At 51.6% G+C, this 25,008-nt stretch overlaps 1 protein-coding gene across 12 annotated transcripts in view; it reads right to left on the reverse strand.

Annotated features, from left to right (window-relative positions):
• RAPGEF1 (Rap guanine nucleotide exchange factor 1) overlaps positions 1-25,008 on the reverse strand; it is a 131,371-nt gene that overhangs the window by 38,343 nt on the left and 68,020 nt on the right. For all 12 annotated transcript variants that reach the window (XM_042964375.1, XM_042964374.1, XM_042964365.1 and 9 more), the window contains 7 exons: positions 21,718-21,896; positions 17,874-18,030; positions 5,726-5,814; positions 4,899-5,051; positions 4,303-4,426; positions 3,686-3,869; positions 1,610-2,116 (listed from right to left, as the gene is read on the reverse strand). In XM_042964375.1, coding sequence (XP_042820309.1) covers positions 1,610-2,116; positions 3,686-3,869; positions 4,303-4,426; positions 4,899-5,051; positions 5,726-5,814; positions 17,874-18,030; positions 21,718-21,896 — 1,393 coding nt within the window. The remainder of the gene's footprint in view (positions 1-1,609; positions 2,117-3,685; positions 3,870-4,302; positions 4,427-4,898; positions 5,052-5,725; positions 5,815-17,873; positions 18,031-21,717; positions 21,897-25,008) is intronic.

The raw sequence follows: 25,008 nt of genomic DNA on the forward strand, positions 1-25,008 counted from the left end.
GTTTGCAGACACAAGTGCTACAGACACCGAGAGAAGAAATAAAGCCTAAAAATAGACGTCTAAATTAACAGAAAGTATTTTCAGCCACCGGAGACCTGAGGCTGCTGGAAAGGCAAGAGCGGACGACTCTCCTTTTCCTCCTCCTCTCTACAGCCCCTGCGTGCCCTGACCTGCTCTAAGAGCTGAGCAGGTGAGGCCCCTGGCTCCGTGGCCGGGCGCCACACATCTGTCGCGGTCTGCATGGATGCAATCCTACCCTGCATTCTGGGTTTGGATAATTTAATGGAAAGGGGAGGGGAGACAAGGGGAGAGGAGGGGAGGAAGAGAGAGGGGAGAGGGGAGAGGGGAGAGAGGGAGAGGAGACGGTGTGAGCCCAGGACGGCACACTGGCACGCTGCTCAAGTCAAGGTAAGGAGGGTGGAGGGGAAGGGCCAGTAGCTCCCTAGACACCCGCTCGCGTAGAGGGAGACGTTCCTAGCACTGCCCCTGGTGACTCCCACCGGTAGTGCCCTGCTTTCTCCTGAGCGAACGACAGGCGGGAACGACCTCATCAGTCTGCACGGCCAGCTGTCCCTCCAGCGGGGAGACCACACCACCCAGGCCGTGACACATGCTGGGTGACACCCAGCAAGGAGCTGGGCGACAAGGCCCATCCGGCTGCCCTCGGGGCCGTCCTTGCCGCGTGTAACCAGGCCGGGTCTCCCCTTCTTTGAGAGTGGGTCCCATTCTAGCAGGGGCCGATCAGATGCTCTCATTTGGGAACCTGGAAGGGAGATTCAAGTCCTAGTTGGTGGAAGTCCTCTGCTGGATGCTTCGAGGCCAGGGAATCCTGGGGCTGTGTGGCCCACGCGAGCACACACACATCTGCGTGGTGGCAGCCAGTGCCGCAGAAGGGCCAAGCAGAGCCTGGCTGGTGGGGAGAGGGGGAGGGCGGGGCAGCCGTTACGGGAACTAGCAGAGAAACAGTCTCCGGTAGAACTCTACTTAGGAACCTGATGGCAAATTTACAGTTGGAAAATACAAAAATCTAAAATTTCAGCTCCATCCCTGGGCCCCAAGAACATCATCTATTCAAAATATGTGGTCTAAGAAACGTCCTCAGCAACTGCAACCAGGTGCCCTCAGATTCCAAGTCAGTACATGACATTTCATGTCTGCAAACAGAAGACAGCAGGGGTACCAGGGACCTCTCTGAACAGCAACTGTGCACACTCTCGGGGATCCTCAGAAAACCCCTCTGTGGGCGTGGTGAGCTCTAACTAAGTTCAAATGTCCACCCTGCTTTGCCCTGATGTCGCTGTAATGCTGTCCTGAAGCTGGGACCCTCGTCTCTCTTTGCTGCTGCGTGTTCTGGCCAAACACTCGGGCTCTGCGGAGGCTTGGCCCGAGGTTTTAGAGCAGCCATAAGGACAGGTTGGCTTATCGGGCTCTGAAAACCATCACCAATATGGACAAGACAAGGCTCCTGGAAGTGTCCACGTGCCGCGGGCCCTATCTTTTAGGAAATCACGAGGCCACCGGTTTGATTTCGGCCTAATGCTTAAATAAAACACACCGCTGTTTTAGGTGACAAAATGTGCTTGCTGACAATGGCTGGACAAAAGCTTACTGTGTTTGTTTTTCTTCTCTGGTAGAGGAGGCGGTTTTTCCGGGTCACCCGATGATTCAGGAACAGTGAAGTCACCCACAAACTCGACAGAGGCTGGGGACCCTCCTTGCTGAAAGGGGAGAACAGCAGCAAAGGGCGTGAAGGGGACAGACGGGGCCGAGGCTGGGTTCTGCAGGTCAACCTCAGAGATGTTGTCGTATTGCGAGGGGTGTCGCTCGTAGGACACCCTGCAGCCAGAGCTGTCCGTGGTCTGCGAGGCCGCGCTCCTGCGCTTCTTCTCGGGGAGGGCAGGCGGCATGTCCATCTGCTGTCCCGGAGCTGAGGACCCCTCTTGCTGGGGACAGCTGCCAGGTGCCGGGGACAACTGGAAGGGATGGCCAAGGAACGGAGACCCAGACTCTCCCAAGGACTCCGGCAACGGGCTAAGATTACAGGCCACTTGCTGAGGTATCTGGTCTGCATTAGAGAGGTCTTGCTGAAGGAATTCGTAGTCGGGATCATAGTGATCTGCATTCACAACGGGAAGAACATGACCCGTCAGTCACGAGGCCCCGCAGAAAGAAACAATCCAACCCTCCCCTTAACCCGGTGCCATTCATCACAGCGTGAGGACACAGCATCCCCGTCTCATCTCTAGGCTTCATTTCATACTCCTCATTCTTCTCCCTGCTTACAGAAGTAAAGCCGAGTGGGAAGATGGCTGTTTGCTTATTTGCCTCCATCGTTTGAATTAGAAAGAAAGACAGAAAGAAAGAAAGAAAGAAAGAAAGAAAGAAAGAAAGAAAGAAAAGAAAAGAAAAGAAAAAGGAAGAAAAAGAAAGGGAGAAAGAAAGAAAGAAAGAAAAGAAAGAAGAAAGGAAGGAAGGAAGAAAAGAGAAAAAGAGAAAAAGAAAGAAAGAAAGAAAAAGAAAGAGAAGAAAGAAAAAGAAAGAGAAGAAAGAAAAAGAAAGAGAAGAAAGAAAGAAAAAGAAAGGAAGACAGACAGAAAGAAAGAAACAAAGAGGCATGACCACTGTAGGAAATGTGGCAAAAAAAAAAAAACAACCCCAAAATCAAGAAAATAAAACTCATCCACAATCGCATTACTTAACTATCACCTGTTTACAATGTGACATATTTCCTTAAATGTCTTTTTTTTTCCCCCTAGGATTCATTTTTTAAACACCCAATTGAGAAAATACTAGGTCAGTGGTCTTGGATTTTGGCCATTACTCAATGCATCATGATTGACTTTTCATAGCTACGTATCACTCCACCAAGCGGATGCATGACGGTTCGTCGGATTCCCTAACACTTGAGTAGTTAGCTTGCTTCTGGGCCATCACTACTCCCAGTCATGCCGGGAGTAACGTCCTGGGATAGATCTTGCCACAGGGACGCCTGGGGGACTTAGTAAGTTAAGCGTCTGACTGTTGATTTCAGCTCAGGTCATTATCTCGTGGTCCCGGCCACTGATGGCTCGGAGCCTGCGTCTGTCTCTCCTTCTCTCTGCCCCTTCCCCACTCAAGCTCTCTCTCTCTCTCTCTCTCTCTCTCTCTCTCTCTCAAAAGAAATAAATAAACATTAAAAAAAAGAAATCTTGCTACAAGCTTCTGATTAAACCCTCAAAGTGAAATGTCCAGCTCACGGGACACGAACAGCTTCATGCTCTCGGACCCTGGCACCAAGCTGCCTTTCGGACTCTCCTCCGGCCCCCGCGGCACGCGCTCGGCACCGACCGGGAGGTCAGCATGTGCTGCCCACCTACCCTCACCGTCCGTCAAAAGCCGTCAGGGGCTCTCCCCGTCATCTATAGCTCTGAGCACAGATGGCTCTTAATTTTGACCACGGGAGTCAGATCACACACTGACGGATTAACCACAGTAACAGCCACCATCTGAGCATCTCCCAGGCAGTTTCACATGGTTGTTCCATCTAAACGTTCAACCTCCTGGGGACAGACAGATACCGGCAGCCCCATCTTGCGGTCGAAGAGACAGATCAGGGTCGTAGGACCAAGACTGGCATCACCGTATGACCCCAAAGCGGCCACCAAGAAGCGGAGAGACAGGAGAGGTGAGAGATGGCTGAGCCCACCTAGTGTTTCACAGCTTGTGTTCCGGGAGCACTGCCCGCTGTCCCTGTCCAGAGAGGACAGCTGCTCGTCTGACTTGCTGAGCTTGCCCATGCTGCTGCAGGGGGACAGGCGGGGCGATTCTCCGCCGTATGAGTGGCTGCCTCCTGACAGCCGCCTCTGTGTGTAACAGTCCACGTCAAAATCCTGGTGTGGAGAAATGAAAACCAGGCCCAAGTCACTTCTGAGAAATGGTGGCAGAGCCCAGGGGAGAGGAATCGGTACACTGACTTAGAGGAGACTGCCAAGCTCAGAAACCGGCTGCAAAGGCCTGTCTTTGATGTGACAAGCTGCGTCTGTGACTTCTGAGAAAGGAGCCTTTACGAGTGCTGGGAGTGTGTCGCCAGCGAGGGCCCCAGGGCCAGCCTCAGATGTCCGCAGGAGACGCTCTTTGGCTCCAGCCTCCCCACCCCGACCTCCTCCCCCATGTGGGAACTTCCACCCCGTCCGGTGGTCCCGTACAGAGAAAGAACGGTCCTCCCACTGCCAGGGGCTGAAGACCACTGGGTTTCTTTTCGCCTCAGGAGCCAAATTCCCACACCCAAAGCCTTCCTCTGCCTTCCAGATGGGGCGACATTACCTGCCTATTAATTCCAACGGGCAAACTGGAACCACTGGTGGCCCGACTCATGGGGGCCACGACGGCCACTCGGGTCGGGGACGGAGCTGACTGTCTTTTCTTCGGTGGCAATGCTGGTGGAGGACTGAAATAGATTAAGAAATCCTATCAAACCGAAAACCCAAACAGAAGCTCTTTAAAAAGGTGTCAGGGTCCAGAATGTGGGATTCTTTCATTATCAGAGACTTCACACCTACTTTGAACACTTTTAACTCCCGTCCCACTCCACCGCTGCCAAAAGAAAACCTATCAATGCCAAAACACCAAGAATCAGAAACATCTTTTCTTTTCCTTCCATAGTAAGTCGTACGAAGGCTAAGAGGCAAGCTGCTGGGAATTCTTGGAGGGCGCGGCAAGGGCGGGCCCTGGGGCCGGGCTCGCGTCCTCCACAGATGATCCTCCCCAAGGATGATCAAGATTCCAAGGCTTCTAAAGAGCGAGGGGTTGGGTTCCAAGTTCTTACCCTAATGGCACCGTCTTCGTTTTGGTTCATCTACCCATCCATTTATCAGATTACATCATAAACAGAAGAGGGTGCCAGAAAAATAAAAAATTACCTATTATCAACCACCCGAATGCCAGGTAAGGGGGGTTTGGGGGGCGCGACCTCTTCATCTGTAGAGTCTGGAAGCAGCTCGGCTGACTGGGACAGGCCACTTGTCTTGTTCAGAATCTCCATCTCTCGATCTGTCAGGGGGACCTCAGACTGGCTGGAGGATGAGAAGAACCTGGGATTACAGAAGGTTACAGAGCACACGCAGGTCCCGAGTAGGGCAGGATGTGACCGGGCCATGGAACCGAGGCAGGGCACCGGGCCGAGCAGCAGGAGCCCTGGACCCTGTCCCTGGAGCTCTATGGCACAGATGGGGTTTCAAGTCTGTTTGATCACCAAAAATAGCAGGAGTTCGGCCAGGAACCCCTGACTGCATCTGTTTCCTTGTCTGTAAGAGGAAACCTCAGAAGACATGGTCTAAAGGTTCTCGACATGCTCCAAATTATTATGTTTTATATTTTTACTAGGAGCTTGTAGCAGAAATGGTTACAAGGCCTTGAAACTGTCCACACTGCCCTCAGCAGTTTACTCTCTTGATGAAGCTCAGTTCTCTCAAGCCCAGTCCCCAAAACCCAACCCTCTAAGCTCTTTCCAGTTACGGAGGGAAGTGGCTCCGGAAAAGCGCAGGTGGGGGTCGTGGTCTCACGCGGCAGCCTGAGAAAGAGTCACGCTGACCGCTAACCCTGAGATCAGGCAACACTTCGAAACGTGAGCGAGCTGGACACACTTTAAAGCAACACAGGCCACCAGCAGCCTACCTGATGGGGCTCACGTTCTCTCTCAAGGGGAGACCCAAGTGGCCAGTGGCTGGAGGGTTTAGTCAGAACTCACCCATCAGGTCTGCAGGCTGGGGAACTGGGTTTCACTGGGCTGGTTGGAGACGGATGCCCCTGCTTCTCGATGGTAAGTCTGACCAGCTCCTGTACCCCACACAAGAGAGAAGCCATGAGGCACTACGACAGCTCCTTGCTGCTCGGTTTTCACCCCAAGGCAGGTCAGCTGTCTGTCCTCCGCCCAGTCTCTTTTTGTGCCTGCAGATTTCCCGCACACCGTTAATGCAAGTACTGTTCCATTTAGATAATCTGAACTTCCCAAAATGTCCCCTACCCTCCAAAAAATACCTTCATAGCGTGTTGAGACGTTTCAAGATACATAAAGGTACTTCCTCTTGGAAGAGGGAAATGACAAACCCTGCTGTCTCAAAATGACGAAGTTTAACACTGAAATTACATTCCAGCAGAACAGATTCCCAGCCAGTTTGTGGGGGGAGAACTACTCTTTAGTTCCTGAAAGCCATTAAATTACATCCTGTAACGTGCAGGGCGCTGCCTATGTTAAGGAGCAAACCTCCGGCATGGGGAGGGTGGTTTCCCAAAGCGAGGTGGCCCCGGGTGTGGCGGCAGCTGGTATCCCGAGATGACTGGTCAGCATCTTTGTTGGCCGACAGAGAGTTAACGGCCTATTACCCAGTGGAGACGTGACTTTGGAAAATATATTTTTTACACAGAAAAAGAGAGAAAGATCAGGGCCTGCTTGTTTTTTTTTTTTTTCTCAACTAGAATGCAATTTTCCCCAGTTTGATGGGGTCTGATGATCACAAATACCCGTGTAAATACCACTCAAAAAATACCGAACATTTCCGCTGCTCTCTCCAGAGCCTCTGCCCCACCCCAACCATGGTTTTACTTCTGTTTTGCAGATTACATTTGCCCAGAACTTGACATAAATGGAACCGTGATGGTATGCACTCTCCCGCACGCATCTTGTCTGAACGGCTTTGTGGGGCGATCTCACTCACGTGCCGTAAACGCCGGCGCGATGGTTTTGTCTGCTCGCGGTGGAGCTGCCCTCAGCACTGCGACTTTTACTACTTCTGCTCCCCCACAAAAGAAGCTGTGCCCGTGACCAGCCACTTCCCCCAGCAGCCACAGCTCCGGGCAACCACCATCCTGCCCTGCCCTGTCTCTATTCTGCTTCTCTTTTGCTCAGTGTGACCACCCACGTCATCGTGCGCACGAGTAATCTGTTCCTTCTCGTTGCGGAGTTATATACTCCACTGTATGCACAAACCTACGTCTCTTTACCCGTTCTCCTGTTGATGGACATCTGGGTAAGACCTGTTTGCGTCTGGGGGCAGGGGCGAAGGTTCAGTATTTCAGCATGAATATCCATTTCTAAAGTTACAGAGGAGGCAGCAATGGGCGTGAGTGGGCAACATCGACATGCCCCTGAATGAGACTGCAAAGCCTCTCCACACTCAAAATGCCACAGACACGAATCACAACACATGGGCTAAGGCAAGGTTAATATCCTCCCTAGCACAAGGATTCTGTCAGAAACATGAAAACTAGAAGAAAAAGACAAATACATCAAAACTACTACCAAAGAGGAAACTCACAGACATAAACATCAGTGCTCAATAGTCATCAGGGACTCTCCAGCTTTGATGGTAACAAAACAACCTTCCAGACACGGTAGGTAGGAGTAGTCCTTTGAGAACAGCCTTCTTAGAGGATGATTTGTCAGTATGTGTCAAAATTAAATATCTGTACTCTTTTTAAAAGAATTTAGCCCAAGGAGGGGTGCCTAGGTGGCTCAGTAGGTTGAGCGTCCGACTTTGGCTCATGTCATGATCTCACAGTTTGTGGGTTCGGGCCCCGCCTCGGGCTCTGTGCTGACAGTTCAGAGCCTGGAGCCTGTTTCAGATTCTGTGTCTCCCTCTCTCTCTGCCCCTTCCCCAGTCGTTCTCTCTCTCTCTCTCTCTCTCTCTCTGTCTCTCTCTCTCAAAAATAAATAAACATTAAAACAAATTAAAAAAAAAAGAATTTAGCCCAAGGAAAACGTCATGGATGTATGCAAAAAATAAGCTGCAAAGGATGGTCATCACAGCATTATATGTAATAGATAAAATTAGACTCAATGCTCTGTAATTAAATAGTTAATATTAGATACAGATTGTGTCCATTATGACAGAACCAAGCAACAGACCATTACATTGCCAATACAAATCAAACTCGTGAGAATATATGATATCACGGAAAGAAAATGTAATACAACGTTTGGTGGCAAATAGCTCCAGGTGGTCCCATGGCAGACATACAGTATGTTTTGGAAATAAATCGTAAACAAGAAGGGGCCCCCAGGTGGCTCAGTCGGTTAAGTGTCCGACTTCGGCTCAGGTCATGATCTCACGGTCTGTGAGTTCGAGCCCCTCATTGGGCTCTGTGCTGACGGCTCAGAGCCTGGAACCTGCCTTGGATTCTGCGTCTCCCTCTCTCTCTGCCTCTCCCCAACTCATGCGCTCTCTTTCAAAAATAAACAAACACTGAAAAAAAAATTTTTAATGGGAACAATACACATCTAGAAAGTATGGCTATGAAACACCCCTAATTTTCTTGCTTTCGTTTCTTTGCGTTTTTGTAAATTTTCTATAATGAACACGTGTTACTTCTGAAATACTAATTAAAACGAGAAAATACAACCAAAGGCATGCTCAGTGCAGCTGGAATCAGCATCACCCCACTCTAGGACAGGACAGCGGCTGCCTATTCTTGGAGACACAGAAGTCAGATCTCTGAGTCAAGTACTAGACAGAGAAAGGAGAATGTTCCTATGTCCCTGTTCTGACAATTTACAAGTTAAATAAAATCTCATGGGCACTTGGACACTAGTTACCTAGCTGGTGATTACGGCCAGGACGCGACTGAAAGTAAGGAGACAGATGACTGGTTGAGGAGAGAAAGCAGGGAGTGGGAGGGGGAGCAAGTCACCGGGCCGCACAGAAGAGCATCGCTGTGTCAGAGGGGGTCAGAGGGCCAGACCAAAGCATCCTGGAAGACCCATGTTCACATTACTCTTTTCCACAAGCAGGGCGAAGAACAGAGAGAAGTATGTGTACTCGCATCGGCTGACGTAGGAGAAAGTTCCACTAACTCTTCACTGATTCACGAGCAATTATGATTACCATGCCATCTTTCTGGAGGGGCAGCTGAGCAACGGTGCAGGAGTCACGGAATGATGGGCACATCGGCACAAGCGCGCACCCGGACTCCCACACGGCGACGTGGTGGCGGAAAGTCTCCCTTCCGCCGGTCTGCCAGCCTTGGCTCACGGAGGGTGCAAAAGGGGCAGGCAGCTTTTCCACCCCTACCACCCTTCCGGCCCCAGAAGGAGACAGAAGGGAACCTCCAGAAGGTGCGCGTATCTGGCTACTGCACCAAAAACCTAATCTCGTTCAAAGCTGGCCATTGGCAGTGCGGCAAGAGCCTGACTCCTACTAAAGGCAGAATTTCCGAGAGGGACGTCAGACTTTTCAGCCCTCTTGAGGCACAGGTGTGAAAAGACCAGACTGTGCGCACAGCCGGCGACCGTGAAGCAGACAACGACCGATCCACTGAAAAGCAGTCTTCAAAAGCCAAAGGGTATTGGGAAAAGTATCTTTCTAAGTGCATAACACTTTATTTCTGTGCTCATTTTAGTCGTACTGAAAATGGTCACAGTGATGTTCCCATCTTGAGGGACCTTCAACAAGTCAAAGTATGGGCTGCGGTCCTCCCATCTCCTCCTTGGCACTAAGACAAAGCCCCCGTCCGGCAGAGAGCACACGGGCCGCACAAGGGCCCCTACGAGGCGCGGCCACGGGCAACACTCCTAAGAGCGGCCGCCATGCTGCCCCTACCAGTGGGCACCACACCGTGGCCAACCCTCCCGCTCACACGCCGTGCCTGAGAAGCACACCAGTCTACGGGCAGTGGCCACCAATCCTGCTCCCCCCTCACCCCGGCCGTCGCTGTCCATCCTCGGTCACCTTCTGGCCCTGTGAGTCTTCTGGGTTCAGGCCATGACAGGGCCCCTCTGCTGCTCAGCGGTCCTAAGACAAGTCCTTCGCCAAGGACACCACATGGAGGCCACCAGTTGGGAGTTTCCTGGACCGAAGCAGCAGAATGAAATCACAGGGGTGTCTAGCCTTTTCATGGTGAAGAGAAGGGACCTTCCCAACTGAAGTCTGAGGGGTGAGGCAGCCACAGAGCAGAGGAAGCGGCCTCCTTCTCCTGTGCAGCAAGCACTGGGGAACAAGTGGGCTGGGCAGTGAGGGACTCCCGGAGTCGGCTCTCCGAGGGCCACTCCAGCCGCAAGACACTGGCTGTCATTCCTCAAACGGACTAAAGACAAGGCAGCCAGAGGAGACCTCAGACGCAGCGTGGGAGGAAAACAATTAAGACATGCGTTTGATGAGGTGAAGTGAAAACCCCGGTGGCGCTGAATGCGAATTGGAAGTACCAGCGGAAACTCCGGATGTGCTTTGTCTTCCAGAAACTAACCGCGCGAGCCACCAGCAGCGATGAGAACATCAGCCCTCAGTGTGGTCTCTAAATGGGACTTCCCAGCAAAGGGAAGCAGGGCTCCCTAAAGGAACGGCTGATTCCAGTTCTGTGCTAAGCAATGTACAAGGTACCTTATAACTCAATAGTAAAACGAAAGCCCAATTTAAAAATGGGCAAAGCGGGCGCCTGGGTGGCTCAGTCGGTTAAGCATCTGACTTTGGCTCAGGTCATGAACTTGCTCTTGTGAGTTCGAGCCGCGCGTCGGGCTCTGTGCTGATGTCTCAGAGCCTGGAGCCTGCTTCGGAGTCTGTGTCTCCCTCTCTCTCTCTGTCCCTCCCCCACTCATGCGCTCGCTCTCTCTCTCTCTCTCTCTCTCTCTCTCAAAAATAAAGATTAAAGACTTTTTTTAAACGGGCAAAGGACCTGAACAGACATTTCTCCAAAGAGATACACAGACGGCCAATAAGCACACGAAAAGGGACTCCATATCATTAGCCCTCAGGGAAATGAACATCTGCCAAAAAGCACAGGTGGGAACGGAGGCCGTGGAGAAGCCGGAGAGGCTGAGGCCCGCATCCACCGCAGATGGGGTGGAAAATGGCGCAGCCGCTTCCAGCCCGGAGTTACCGCGTGGCCCAGCCGCTGTGCTCCTGGGTGTACCACCAAGAGAAATGAAAATACACACCCGCGTAACAACGTGTACAGGAGTGTTCGCGGCAGCCTCACTCAGGGGTGCCGAAAGGTGGAAACTCAGACGTCCGGATGGCCACGAGAAAACAATGCAACGCGGTGCACCCACAGAGTGGAATATCATCTGGCAAGAAAAAGAAAGGAGGTACCGATACATGCTGTGGCATGCGTGAACTCTGAAACCATTGTACTAAGTGACGGGAGCTGGTCTCAAGGGGCCACAGAGTATACGATTCCTTGCATACGAGATGTCTAGAATGGGCAAATCTATAGAGGTCAGGCTGCCTAAGGCTGGGCGGTGGGGGATGGCGAGAAATGAGGGGGGAGGGGAGAGCATAAAGGGTAGGCAGTTACTTTCTGAAGGTGACAAAATGTCCTAAAACGGATCGTGGTGATGGCTGTACAAGTGTGTGACTATAGTAAAAAGAAAAATCACCATGTATATTTTAAGTGGGTGAATTATATGGTGTGGGAATTACAGCCCGATGAAGCTGTGTATCACCACCCCCAAACAAAACAACTACCAGATGATAAGAGCCTGGAACAGATTTTCATACCAAGACAACTACGAAGAAAACTATCAAAGACTTCTAGGGTCATATCACAGGGAACTCAGGAAACAGCCTAAAAAAGTTTTCAGTGGCCAAAGATGGGGCCTGGGGACCAGGAAGAGGGACAAGCAAAGTGGGTGGGAGCACGGCCAGCACGTGTAAATTCATGAGTTCAAAATGAGATTTTAAACAGCTCAACTCACCGGTCATGTTAAAGGGTGCTAGGAGACAGGTACTGTTTTGAAAACTGGTAAGGAAAGGAAGGAATTAAGCATGGATCCTGCCTCTTCTCTGAGAATGATCACTCAGGAAAACCGTAAGTTTACAAGGGAGGTCTGTGATTTAAGTGTTTCCCAGCAAATGAGAGAACGGCACGAAGAATTAGAAACTCATCATTCTGCAACTCTAAATCAGTGAACAGATCTAGGCAAAAATCATGGATGGCTACTAACATCAGAAAGGGAGGGGCGCCTGGGTGGCTCAGTAGGTTAAGCGTGTAACTTCGGCTCAGGTCACGATCTCACGGTTCGTGAGTTCGAGCCCTGCATCGGGCTCTCTGCTGGGCCTGCTTCAGATCATCTCTCTCCTCTCTCTCTGCTCCTCCCCTGCTCACGCTCATTCTCTCTCTCATAAGTAAATAAATAAAACAGTTTTGTTTGTTTGTTTGTTTTTTTAAAGAAAAGGAAACGTGCCTCTTGATGGAGGTGAGGGCAGCACTGAGGGAGCATTCGAAATACAAAAACCTGAAACTGATTCAGCCTCTAGTTTCACAGGGAATTCAGGGGAGAGAGGAACATGCCAGACAACACTGTTTGGATGTCATCAGCACAAAATCCAGAACGTGGGAGACCTGTAACAGCAGTAACCCTTCCTAACAACACAAGTAAGCTGCAAGGACAAACAGAGAAAAGCGATCTTTAGACGCATGTTAATGCACTAAGAAGCATACGGGCTTTATCTGGACCCTGAACTGAAAAGCAAACTGTTTAAAACCAGAAAACTACGCCCTGCATACGGGTGGGGTCCAGCCCAGGGCTTGCTTTCTGTAAGGCCCTCAAGGTGAGAATTCTTTAAAAAGAAAAAAAAAATTACATAAACCAATGACAAAGAACATGCAACAGAGACCCACAGGCAGCAGAGAAGGTATGTAGCCTGAGAGGCTTCGAGTATTTATTCCCTGGCCCTTTGCAGAAAAAGCTTGCCGTGGCCTCAAGCTCTGCACGGGCATTTCCAGGAGGAAGGACAGGATCTGCGATTTGCTTCCAGCGATCCCGGGGAGCAGGCAGAGGAACAAGACTGGCCAGGAGCGAACAACTGCGGAGCTACGTAAGGGGGCTTCATTACCCCGTTTTTTTCTTGGCAAATGTTTGAACGTTTTCATCAAAAAATTAAAAAATAGGCTGAACGAGGAATAAAAGAGATGGCTTGAGATGTCAGTGTGGCAGGGACAGCAAGTTGCCCCACGACTTGTTCTTCCTCTTTAGCAGAATGTCAGCTGGGCATGTGACCAAGCTGTGATCAATGAAGTGTGACTGAGTTCTGTGAGGCCTTTGAGGAAGCATCCTCAAACGGAGAGGGCGCACCTTCCTACTCTCTCTTCCTCCTTGCTGGCTGGAATGCAGTCACGATGGATGGAGCAGGAGCACTCGTTCGGGACCGTGAGGTGGAATCTATGTGCTAACTAAGGATGGCAGGAAAGCAAGATGGGAGACGACCACATGCCTGGCCATTTTGTGAAAGTGTCATTAGCCTCAGACTGCCCGTCTGTGGGCTTCTTGGCCATGAAGGAGAGATAAGTTTAAAAGCCAGTATTATTGTGGATTTTCTTGCAGTCGAACATAATCCTGACTGATGTAGTCAGAAAAACACTTCCTACAAAATATTCCCGTTGTAAGTGAAAACTGATACAGGCAAAGCTCACTAAAAGTGGACCTGGGAGGTTACGAAGGGAGCCACACCAATGACCTCAGTTACAGGAGGAATCGTCGCTTACAGAGCCCAGCAGAGGCACCCTCACCAGGAGAGCATTGTGATCGCCGGCCCAGCGGGAAGGGCGGACCCGGCGTCTCCGACGAGAGACCCTCCACCCCAGCGACTCGGCCAGTGAGAAACCGCCCTCACCCTGAACTCCTTCCTGCCCATCTCCGGGTCAGGACAGCCCCTCCCAGCGTCCTCCTCCTAAAATAATCCTCTCTCTTTGTTGGACTTGCCCGTGGTTTTGCCCCGGCTCGCAGGTCCCGCATTGCAATTGTCTGCTATTCCCGAATAAACCCATTTTGCTGGTAGAGTAATGGGCTGTTCTATTCTGTCGGTTAAGGGGAAGAAGGGGGTCCGGGACAGCACACGAGCGCAAGTGCGGGTGGTGACAGAACTGCAGGTGCTCTCCTCCAAGGCTGTCGGCGTAAGGCTGAAAAACAGAAGTGTGTGTGTGAAGGGCCGGGGGGAGCTGGAGGCCAGGGAAAGAGGCTCTGGGTCTGAGAACTGACATCCGGGAGGGCGTGCCAAGAGGGCAAGCGGAGCCCAGGGAGCTGGGTAAGAGACGGTGCACCTGAGACAAGAAGAAAGGCTGATGTTTAGACGGAAGGGCACGAAGAGCTGGCACACTGGCTTCCGAAGGACAAGCCGGGTCACCTGCTGGAGCCAGAGAGGCTGGGCCACAGAGAGCCGGGTGCTAGGGAAAGCGAGGGCCTTTCGATTCCTTCCTCAGACGGTCACCATCCTCTCTGGGCCTCAGGCCCCACCAGCAGAGCACCTGCCCGGGGCCAGATCAGGTGATAGCGACAGGTCTGTCTTTCGACCGGAGATGCACGGAAGCGAACCGCAAGCACCGTCAAAGACGGGCGCGCGCAAGCCATCCCGGACGCTAACATTTCCATGGTGATTGGTGCCTACCCGCCATTTACTGGGCACCTAGCACTTACTGGCCAGGTACTTCATATACGTTCTCTTTCTTGACCTTTCTCCAGTTCTTCAGGGTAAACATTCAAAAATCTACTCGAAACTCACACAAGTCACTTGCCCAAGGTTACAGAGCTAGCAAGTGACATTTACTCAGGGCTTTAAATAATAAGAGGTGCTACCCCCATTCAGGGACAGAAGCACAGCAACCCTGTTTGAAAATACCTCTTCGACCGTTCAAAAAAAGAATTCCAGTTAACAACTGAATGAGTTACTTGGAAGATGGTGAGTCACTTTAAAGGCACGCGCCAACCTCTCTCCTACGAGCGGGATGACGACATCCTCACATCTCTGCGCGGCCCCGTCCCTGCCGGCGAACTGACGCTCACTCACCCCACCACGACCCAGGCTTATACGGTGTCTTCAGCCCGATGGGGACAGGAGAGGGGCTGGAGGCCAGCTGGCGGCGAGGGGGGACGCACAGGCAGTCCCTGGGCTAAGCTGGGTCTCCCTCACGTGGGGGGAGGCCGAGGGTGACGGGAGGCGCGCGGGGTCTGGGGTCCGGCAGCCCCGGGTGGGAGTCACGACCTCACCGCTGACCACTGGGCTGCCTCGGCCTGTTCCCACACCTGCGAAGGGGCAATCACACCCACGGCAAGAGTCGTTATGAGCATCGGGAGGGACTAAACGTCAGCTGTTGCTACTATGACATCTCAACAACAAACGCCAACAGCACAGTGTTCGGACCGTCCCTGCTCCCTCGACCGATTCCAGCTGCAACACACTTCCAGAGGCAGGCCGACTCCTGCACACCCCTTTCTGCCTTTGGCCCGTCTCGTCCTCAGGGCAGAGTCTCTGACCACCCTGAAAAGGGAAGGTGAGCCAAACACCCGACCAAGTGAGGCCACGTGCCACTTTCTCTTATAACACTAGACCTCGTCATGATTACAGAATGACAAGCTCCGCTGTCCTTCTCCCTCCGCAGATCCTCAGCTAATGGTCAGGGACTGTGGCAGGGGTATCACTACATTCCCAATCGTATGGCACCGGCTGGCACTCGAGGAGCCTCTTGAGAAGGGAATCCTGAATAAATGAAACAAAACTGGACCCAGAGAGGTCATCCCCTAGAGTCTTCGCTCTGGGTCAAGTATTTTTTATTTTTCTTATTTTGGGAGGGGGAGGGAGGGGGAAAATATGGGAGGGGGAGGTGAAGGGGGAGGGGGAGGAGAGAAAGAAAGAGAGAGCGAGGGACAGAGGGAGGGAATCTCAAGCAGGCACCATGCTCACTGCAGAGCTCGATCCCACAGCTTTTGGATCATAACCCGAGTCAAAATCAAGAGCTGGAAGTTCTAACGACTGAGCCACCCAGGCGCCCCTGGGTCAAGTATTTTAAAAACAATTGTGGAAGGGCACCTGAGTGGCTCAGTCGGTTGAGCATCTGACTCTCGGTTTCGGCTCAGGTCACGATCTCGCGGCTCATGAGTTCGAGCCCCACATGGGGCTCTGCGCTGACAGTGCAGGGCCTGCTTCGGATTCTCTGTCTCCCTCTCTCTCTGCTTCTCCCCCACTTGCACTCTCTCTCTCGAAATAAACAACTTAAAAAAAATCGTGGAAATGTTCTTTGTGTCCAGACACTGGCAGGTTCATAATCTGGAGGTTCCTCTCTCCCTCTCTCATTGGTCAGTTTGAAAAATCAGAGAAATTTTTCTTTTCGACACGCCTTTCAGTGGATACTGGGGTGCTTTAACGATCCCATAAACGAGAAGTTACTTGGGAACGTGACAAAGCTTCACACACAGAAACTCCATCTCGTCTATTTTGGGCACTCTAACTTGTTTCACACATCTCGTTATAATTCAGTAGAAGGAAACCTGAACAATGTCACCTGCAAAACAACAGCATTTCCAGAAGCCTGGGCAGGAAGAGCAAGGGGTGCGTGAGCCAGAATTCCACACGCTCTGCTGGTGACGTGCGACCCAGGTCACGTCTCATTCTGCACTGCCGACCTCCAAGAGCTCCAGGGGAAAGCGACGGGGAAAATGCGTATGGCTACACTCCAGAATCTGGAAAGTGACACCAGGCCTTACAGGACGGGCCACTCTGGGCCTTTACCCTTAAGTCTCCCTGGCCCACACAGACATGGCAGGACCTAATATGCTCTGGGGAATGCACAGAGCCTGGGCCGGCAGAGGAGACGTGGTGGCATCCAGCCGAGCCTCTCTCTACATGAGCTTCCTGACGTCCCACCGACACAGCGGCCCTACTTATGTGGCCCCAGTCGACACGGTTCATTCTAGAGCAAGTCGTAATGCTAAGCTAGGCTTTCTTAGCCTTCCCTCTGTGACTTTTACCATCTGGGCATCCTTACTCGACTCTCCGGAACTTCCGCGGGACGTCAATCCAAGGAGACAGCTTTTAGGAATCTGCTGGGACGGCTGAGTGGTGAAGGAGGTTTTCTTGGACCTAGGTTAAGCACCTCAGCTACGACTCTGAACTGAAGGGCGTGGAAAGGAGGAGGACACAGCTGTTTTTTCCTTCCCCTAAGCCAAGAGACCGGCCTCCAAAGCACACACCTAGCACCACAAAATTAATAAGGAATAGCAGCTAAAGTCTGAGTGCTTAGTATGTACTAGGTGTTGTTCTAAGAGCTTTCCATGTATTAATTTAACACTTCCCACAACCCTAGGGTATACGGCACTATCATCATACCCAATTCACAGATGAGCTAATTGAGGTGTAGAACCCTAGACCGAATAGATTGCTTAAGCTCACAGACTAGTAAGTGGTGAGCTTGGATTCAAACCTAGCCGGGCAGGCCCCAGACTAGCCCTCTTTCCACTGCTAACATGGCCTCACGGACCTGCAGGTCTCCACTTTCCCACTGCCCACGGCACGAATCCCGACCCGAAGGCCCTCGGCTGCCTCGTACTTACATCCTGTCTTGCTCCTCACCCATAGGACCTACTGTGTCAATTAGAGTTTATCCCGGACCCTCTGTGGCCTCTGCTTCCCACCACAACTAGGTTTCGTAATTTCCCATCACGCTGTTCCCGACCTCTCTGGCCGGTAAATTCCAGAACGTCAGACCCAGTTTCATTCCTTACTCATCTCAATCCGACTTTTCTACCAAGAATCACAGAAGTTCTCAGAATGTGAAACGGTGGCGGTCGACTTGCTGAGAGCTTTGCGACCAGTCAGCGCAGAGACAACTTCCTCTGCGTTCTGTCTAGCAGGCAGGTACACACAGTCAGAGCTGTACCACAGAGCCTCACTGAGGGCTGACTACGTGCTCGAGCAAGGCTGACCGCTTCTGGCAGCTTTTCCAGCATCGAGACGATCAGGCCAAAGGCTTTAGTGCTCTGAGAGCCATGTGTCCCGGAGAGAATTAAACGGCCGTCGGACCGAGCAGCAACACCAGAGACGCTCGGAGACGTTCGTCCCAACGCGTGAAGCTTGGGAACAAGTTGTTGTGTGACAGACGCCCAGCGGGGAGGCCGCTGGCAGCCCGTGTCCTACCTTCACTCCGTCCAGCACGGCCTTGATGACCCCTTTCACCGTCGTGACCACCTCTTTATCTTCTGAGTTCACCCCTTCCAGCATCACTTGGTCAGACCAGCGGATGAGGTTGGCGAGACTTTGGTACACCCGGCTGTAGCAGGAGGAGAGGGCTGAGCTGGGGGCAAGAGAAGAGTTTCTTAAAGAAGGTGAACCCTCTGAAGCACGGCCGTCACTTGAAGCTACTGTTTGATACAGAACCGGTTTCCCGGAGACAAGGGCTCGCTTCTAACCCTTTCTCTCCGGAAGACCCACACCTCCTTTTCGTGACAAACGCTCCCCTGAATCTATGCCCTTATAAATCCAACATACACCGTACACAGCTTTATATTCTAGCCCGTTATAAGACTGTTTCCATTTTCCAAACATGACAGATAAAAATCCCGCCACAGTTTATGTGCTTATTTCCACAGCTGACATGCTTCTTCAAACTTCCCGCCACCCCACCCCCCCACCCCCCTCTGCAGGACCCTGACCTCTCCCTCCCCTCCCCTCCCTCCCCTCCTCCTAGCTGCTAATCATGGGTCAAAAGCACTACACGCTTCTCGTTCTCAGACTAACACTCATGTTAGATGGGCCACAAGGAGCCAGCGGGTGCGTGGCATTTCAGCAGGCAGGATCCTCTACCGAAACAGCCTCTAAACGTGAGCTCGAATGGTCTGTAGCTCACCAGAATTCCTTCCAACGTGGGCTGAGCTCCACTCTCTGCACCATAACCATGGCAGGCCTGCCAGAGCCCCGCACTCATGAAGAGCATTTCCAGAAGGACAACGGATGAGGGGCGAGGAGGCCTCTGCTGGCGGAGGCGTCGACCGCTCACCGCGAACGGAAGGCCCGGCTACTTGCGGATGCCTCGCTGATTGGGGAGGGGGAGGCCCAGATGTCCACTCTATATATGTTCCACACATTTTTAAGTAACCGGAGGTACTTTTCTCTAGGAATTATGGAAAGGATTATCTTTCCATTTTAAATATTATGTACCATAAGAGAGGAAGGGCAAAAATATGGAAAATTTGTGGAATGCCCCTTCTTCCCCTCAAAAAAAAAAAAAAAAAAAAAAAAGGTTGGGGGAGAAAAAGAATGAAGGAGATATTGAGCAGCCCAAGATAGAATTTGAAGGAAAAGATACAATACTGTAAGACATGATTAAGACAGCTTCTGAAAACAAAGCTGCTTATAACAAAACCCTGAAACAAACAAAGCTCTAGCAAGAAGCTCTTCAGAATCAGGTGATGGGCAAACACTTTCCAGGAGATCTACAATTTCCATTTAGCCACTCATTCCGCTCTGTGCGTGTTCCAGCAGGAGAAGAGAGCAGTCAGAAGCAATGAAAGCAAACTCCAGTCCCCTTAGAAACCAGAACAATTTACCAAAGGGGCCCCGGGAGAGCCAGGGTTGGGCTGCCTCAGAGAAGAGTATGAGTGAAAGTGCCGGGTGCTGGAAAGAGGGCTGCTGAAGGGGACAAGAACTGGTCTCCCCTAGGGGCTGGGCCATCGGTGGTGCCATCCTGCAGGAGGTGGGGGGATGGCCCTTCTAGCAACTCCAAGCCTCCTCCGCCTCCTCCCGGCAGGGCCAGGTGAGGCCTCTTTCAACCAAGACGGCCACCTTCTGCCAAAGTGCCCGTGGGGGATTCTGCCAAAGCGTCAATCACACTGTTAAACTACTGGCCAGAACTAGATGAAAAGGAGGCAGGCAGACACGTTTACATAATGCTCGATTTCTACCTGCATTGAATGGTAACATCCTGAAAGCACCTGAAGAATTTGGCAGTCGTGGCCACGCTTCACAGCCTTAGCGTGGAATACTCCTCTGTGTCAGGGGCTGAGACATTAAGAAAGGAAGGAGGGTCCCGTAACGAGGAGAATGTCCAGCGGCCACACGTCTCCGTGCACCACAGACGCCCCAGCGCGGGAGAAGGTTCCTCCACTCACTGTTCACGTTGAACAGCCCGCTGCTTGTTCAAAGACCGCTCCGCCACTGTCCCAGCACCCTAGGGGACGGAGACGAAGGGCCCACCAGCTGGGACCCAACCCACAGAGATGCTCTGAGCAGAAGGCGGGAAACACCTTCGTAGCTCACAAACTGCACCGGGAGGAATGATGACGGAAGGAACCTAAGAGAAACCTTTGAAGAGGAGATATCAGGGTGGTCGAGAAAAAGATCATCCGTTGGCTTTGCGAGAATCTCAGGAAGAAACATCCCTTAAGTGGCATCAGCCAAAGGACTGCCAGAGAAAAGAAAATCATCGTTCCTTATGGCCACACCCGGGCATTTCTCCTTCCCTCTAGGAAACTGCTAGAGACGTGAAATAATTTTTGCCAACTACAAAATAGTTACAAGATCTCCCCATAGACAAAAAATGCCCCCAAACCACTGTCCTACCGCTTGATCTCAGTGTTTGCGCCCATTCCCACCCTTCCTTCAGGTCCCGCTCGAGCATCTTCTCCTGCGGGAAGTTTAATTGAGCCACGGAGTCTCCTCTAACTCTCCCTCCTTCAAATCCCAACAGAGCTCTGCTCGGTACCACTAGGTTCGAACTCCACCGCGGTAGGGACACTCACACGAAAAGGGGTGGAGGAGAACTCTGCATAAAAAGCCATCTACACATCTGACCCTAGCGCACTGTTGGGCACATCCCCTCAAAGGAGAACGGCACCAGGCCCTTCTACGAGCTGGGCACGGGGTTAACTACGGGAAGGACACGGTACTCGGTCTCAAGCCCAGCACACAAAGCACTCTGTGCGAGGCGGCCACTCAGCAGGGCATGAAGGGACTCATTTCCCCAGGCTCCTCCTCGGTGACAGGAGCACGGCCTGGAAAGCAAAGACAGTAGCAGGGCAAAGTCATCCCGACAGTTTTTTCCTCCGCCACCAACTGGCCAAAAGACCACAGTCTACAGAGGTCAGCTGAAACTCCAGGGTGGAAGGTCCAGGCCAGAGAGCTTCTTGGAAATAAAGACACTTGTTTGCATGATCTCCCAGAAGAAGAAAACTATGCACTTCGTTGCCAAGTTCTGAAAGCAGTTCACAAAAGCTCAATCTCATGGGGCTGGACGAACACCAAACCATCTCAAGGAACAGAAAACACAGCTGCGTTTATCCTGAGCAGGTACCAGAAAAGAAACACAGAGCCAGCGGGCACCTCTGCTAGGCCTCAGCTAAGACCACACCGAGTACCCCTTTTCCTTCTCTACCTAACAGTGAAGACCAGAGCAAGCTGCTCCCAGACTCTGATGGGAAAACGCACTCTAGCGGAAAGTGTTCCTCAACCAAAGCTCGCTGGGATGCAGGCTGACTCCTCCCGACATCCCTGGCTTCCAGGGAATCTGGGTGCTGTCTGGGAGATCCTGGTCTGATACAGTTAAAGGTTTCATTAATCCATGCTCGAATGGGATTCTCGATCTCTTTTGGCCTAATCAGCTAGGCAGTTGAGGTCTCTACCAGGCTGGATATTAATAGGATTTAATGTCGTAACACACCACGGCTAATGGAAGGGTACTAGAAATGTGTCCAAATCAATGTGATTATTGCCAATGACCTAAGGCCAAGAAACCACCACAGACTTACCCTGTGGCTACATCCCAAGCAAGGCTAGAGATCTCCCTCAGGGTCGAGGCCTCATGAGTAACAACGACCTCGACCTTGGGAGAGCATCGAGTCATAGCTGTGAAGGGTGGGGAGAAGGCTCTTTTCCCTCCCCGCACTCTTCACTCTTCCCAGGAGCCCTAAGTTTGAAGTGCCCCCAAACCAAGACGCCTGTAGGCCTTCCTTGCTCTGACACAGTCAAGGATTTCAGGGCAACTCACCTGTGCTGAATTCGAGGGTCGCTCTGCACCAGGGGTAAGATGGCCTCCAGCACCTTACTGGCTGACCCTGGAAGCATCTCCAGTACCTTCTTATCAATAGCCATTTTGTCCACAATGGTCTTGAAGTAGCGCAAGGCACTAACGACCTCCTTCTCTTTCTCTTCCAGCCAGCTCAGGTTCTGAAAGGAAATGTTAAGCATAAGGAGGGAGGAGAGAGATTAAAGGGAGCGGTTTCGAAAAAAATAAAGTACGATTTCCTATCGACTAGCTGGAGACTGATGCAAGCAGAAGAGACTTCTTGCTGCAGAAACCAAGCCAAATTACTTTCTAAGGATTGCAGTCAGGATACAGAGGCTAGGCTAGGAAGCAGAAGGGAGCTCGGACCAAGAAAGTTCATTCAGAGATTTCTGAATTCCCTTCCTGGTAGAGACTGATGTGGCTGAGGTCTTGAAAACTGCTTCGAGGATCCTTCTCTACCACACTGAGATAGCACCACTCATTAAGCATAGTGAGGACTAATTTGCTGATGGCTGTAGCAAGCTTAGCGAACCCGCAGTTAAATCTCACGGTGCCTATCCATCCAGTAAGCCAAATCAAGAGACCCCAGGCCTTTCAAAGATCTGAGGGACAGTAGAAGATGGTCAGAGGCATTCGTGTTCAAAGCCCACTCTCCCAGGACCCCTCACTAGATTCCCACACTGAATCCAAAGATGCAGTTCCCTCTCAATGAAATGGCTTGGCTCACCCAAAGGGTCTAGAAACCCCAGGGTTAGAAGGGGTGGATGCTCTGGGGTGAAAAGGGGAAGGTGCTAGGGCAGGTAGCAATGATTCAATCATCACTCGTGTAGCAAGTGCTAACAGCATCCATAGTTCCTCTGCTCCCGAAGAAAGCACAGCTAGGAGGAAAATAAACTCCGGAGCCCTGCACTTAGCAGCATTCAAACTCCCATGCCCAAATCTTTTCTCCTTGACTACAGGATGCCTCAAATCCAGTCAGTGGGCACACGCACCCCTTGGTTCCTTTCCCCAACCTCCCTCTATATGGCCCTCAGGTCAGAGGCCCGGGTCCCAGCTGGCTGGCAGGGAAGGGAAATCAAAGATGATCTACAAGACAGATAAATCCAAAAATGGATACCCTATTCAAGTAGAACTGATTACACGTCCAACGCAAATCGCGATTGCTGTGTATGAGGAAAGCTGCCACCTGTGGGCTCTCTGAGGTCTAGCGAACATACAAATAAAAGCACCCAAGGGCAAGAAGAACATTTCTAGAAAAAAGCTGATTTAAACAATAATCTCTAAGGAGATACACCAATGACACATAAGAAGTGATTATGATTCTGAACACTAACTCTTCTCTTCTCAAATGATGGACAATGTCATTTTAAATAACATTCAATACTCGAGGCATTTATTCCATGGGAAGAGCAAAAGAAAATAGGTAAATGGGATCAAGAAGTAAACAGCTTCTCTAATCAGACAACGTTCGAAGACCCGACTCAATTCTTCTCCACGGGAAACTTCCCCAAAGGGGGTCTGCAGACCACAAAGAGCGGATTCTCTAAGGCGGGGAGTGCCTGTCCCCCCTCCCCACTCCCCCCATCACTGGAGCCTCATTACCCCCACCTTTCATCTTCTCATCACCTCACATGTTTATTTACTGTTTTTGAGGCCAGGCACTTGTTTTCCGCCTCACAGACAAGAGCTCTCCGCCTTGCCATCGCCTGCCAGGGCCACAAGGAACGTGAGTATGAAGGAGTCACACTCAGACATCAGTGTGACTGAAACGCCGGTGGCCAGCGTGGCCAGAGGACCCTGACCACAGCACTGCTGTCTCAGCACATCGGGACGTGTATGGAACCAGGAATGATGAAAGATGGGGAGGAAGCAGGAAACCTTATAAGAAAATCTCATCGGGGGGCGCCTGGGTGGCTCAGTCGGTCAAGCATCCGACCTCGGATCAGGTCACGATCTCACAGTTCATGAGTTTGAGCCCTGCGTCGGGCTCTGTGCTGACGGCTCGGAGCCTGGAGCCTGCTTCGGATTCTGCGTCTCCCTCTCTCTGCCCTTCCCCTGCTCACGCTGTCTTTCTCTCTCAAAAATAAACGCTAAAAAAAAAAAAATTAAAAAAGAAAGAAAGAAAGGAAATGTCATCAGGTTTGCTAGGGAGAAAGGGGCTGACCTGGAGATGGGAGGCACCCAGAAGGGGCAGGAAGGCACTTTGAAGCAAAAAGAATCTTCCCATCATTTGCAGAGAGATCCAATGAGCCACTGAATAGCCAAGCCGCCCTGGGCTCCTACTGAAGGAGCCGACAGCTTAGCAGAGTCTGGTTTCATCCATTAACTCTCCAGCAAACTGCACTCCCAGAATTAATGGCCTCTGAGTGTTGTGCGTTCAAAGCGCCTCTGCTCCTGAACAGCTCCGACTTCTTGCAAAATGCAGCCAGCGGTCAGAAGAGTTTACAAGGAGACAAGTAGCCGGAGCACTCGCCAGAACCGGGAACCCAGAGCTCTGGCTCTGCTCTGTCGCCCAGCTGCACAAGCTCAGAGGCAGGTGCCCCCACCCGGGCACAGCCTCCCTGCTGTGGGGGATGAGGCACCAGCCACTGTCCCTCCACAAACCGGGAAGCTACATGAAGGTAGAGGTGCCAGGGGAGGGACTAGGTTCGAAGCCACCACTGGGCTTGGGAGCCAGTGACTTCAGGCTCCTCATCTGAAAAATGGGGAGGATATTACCTGATATCCGCTCCCCCCCCCCCCCGATGTGGGGACGTGAATAAGAATGTGCATAGAGGTAGTGCATAAAACTTAAGGGAAAACCAGATTTTGATCAAGAAAACTTGGGCCAGAGCCCAAAGTCCGTACATTTGGAATAATAAGAGGTTTTGCACACAGTTATGGAGAGGAGTAAGTAGGACAGCACGTGAAATCACCTGGGACAGGGCCTAGGCAATGAGAGACCCTCCGTAAGCCGTACATGGACCTGAATCTGTGCTGCTATCTCCCGGGCGACAAGTTTCCCGTGCGTTTAGACAGGGAATGGCAGGCATAGAGACTGGGATTAAATGACAGCAAATGACACGCGTGTTTTCAGATTTCTTCGACGGTCTTCTAAGTTCACACATGTTGGCAGGCTCCCCACACCTCCAGTTGTGCCTGTGGGCCTCTACGAGACAACGGGTTTGTGCTCATATCGTCTCAGGCAGCTGACTTGGGGCAGAGTGGAGTGACTCAACCCTTCTTAAAGGGCGACAACCAAAAACCAGAGGAGCAGTCTTCCTGGGTAAAGCT

Source organism: Panthera tigris, chromosome D4, assembly GCF_018350195.1.
Source record: "Panthera tigris isolate Pti1 chromosome D4, P.tigris_Pti1_mat1.1, whole genome shotgun sequence".
NCBI lineage: Eukaryota > Metazoa > Chordata > Mammalia > Carnivora > Felidae > Panthera > Panthera tigris.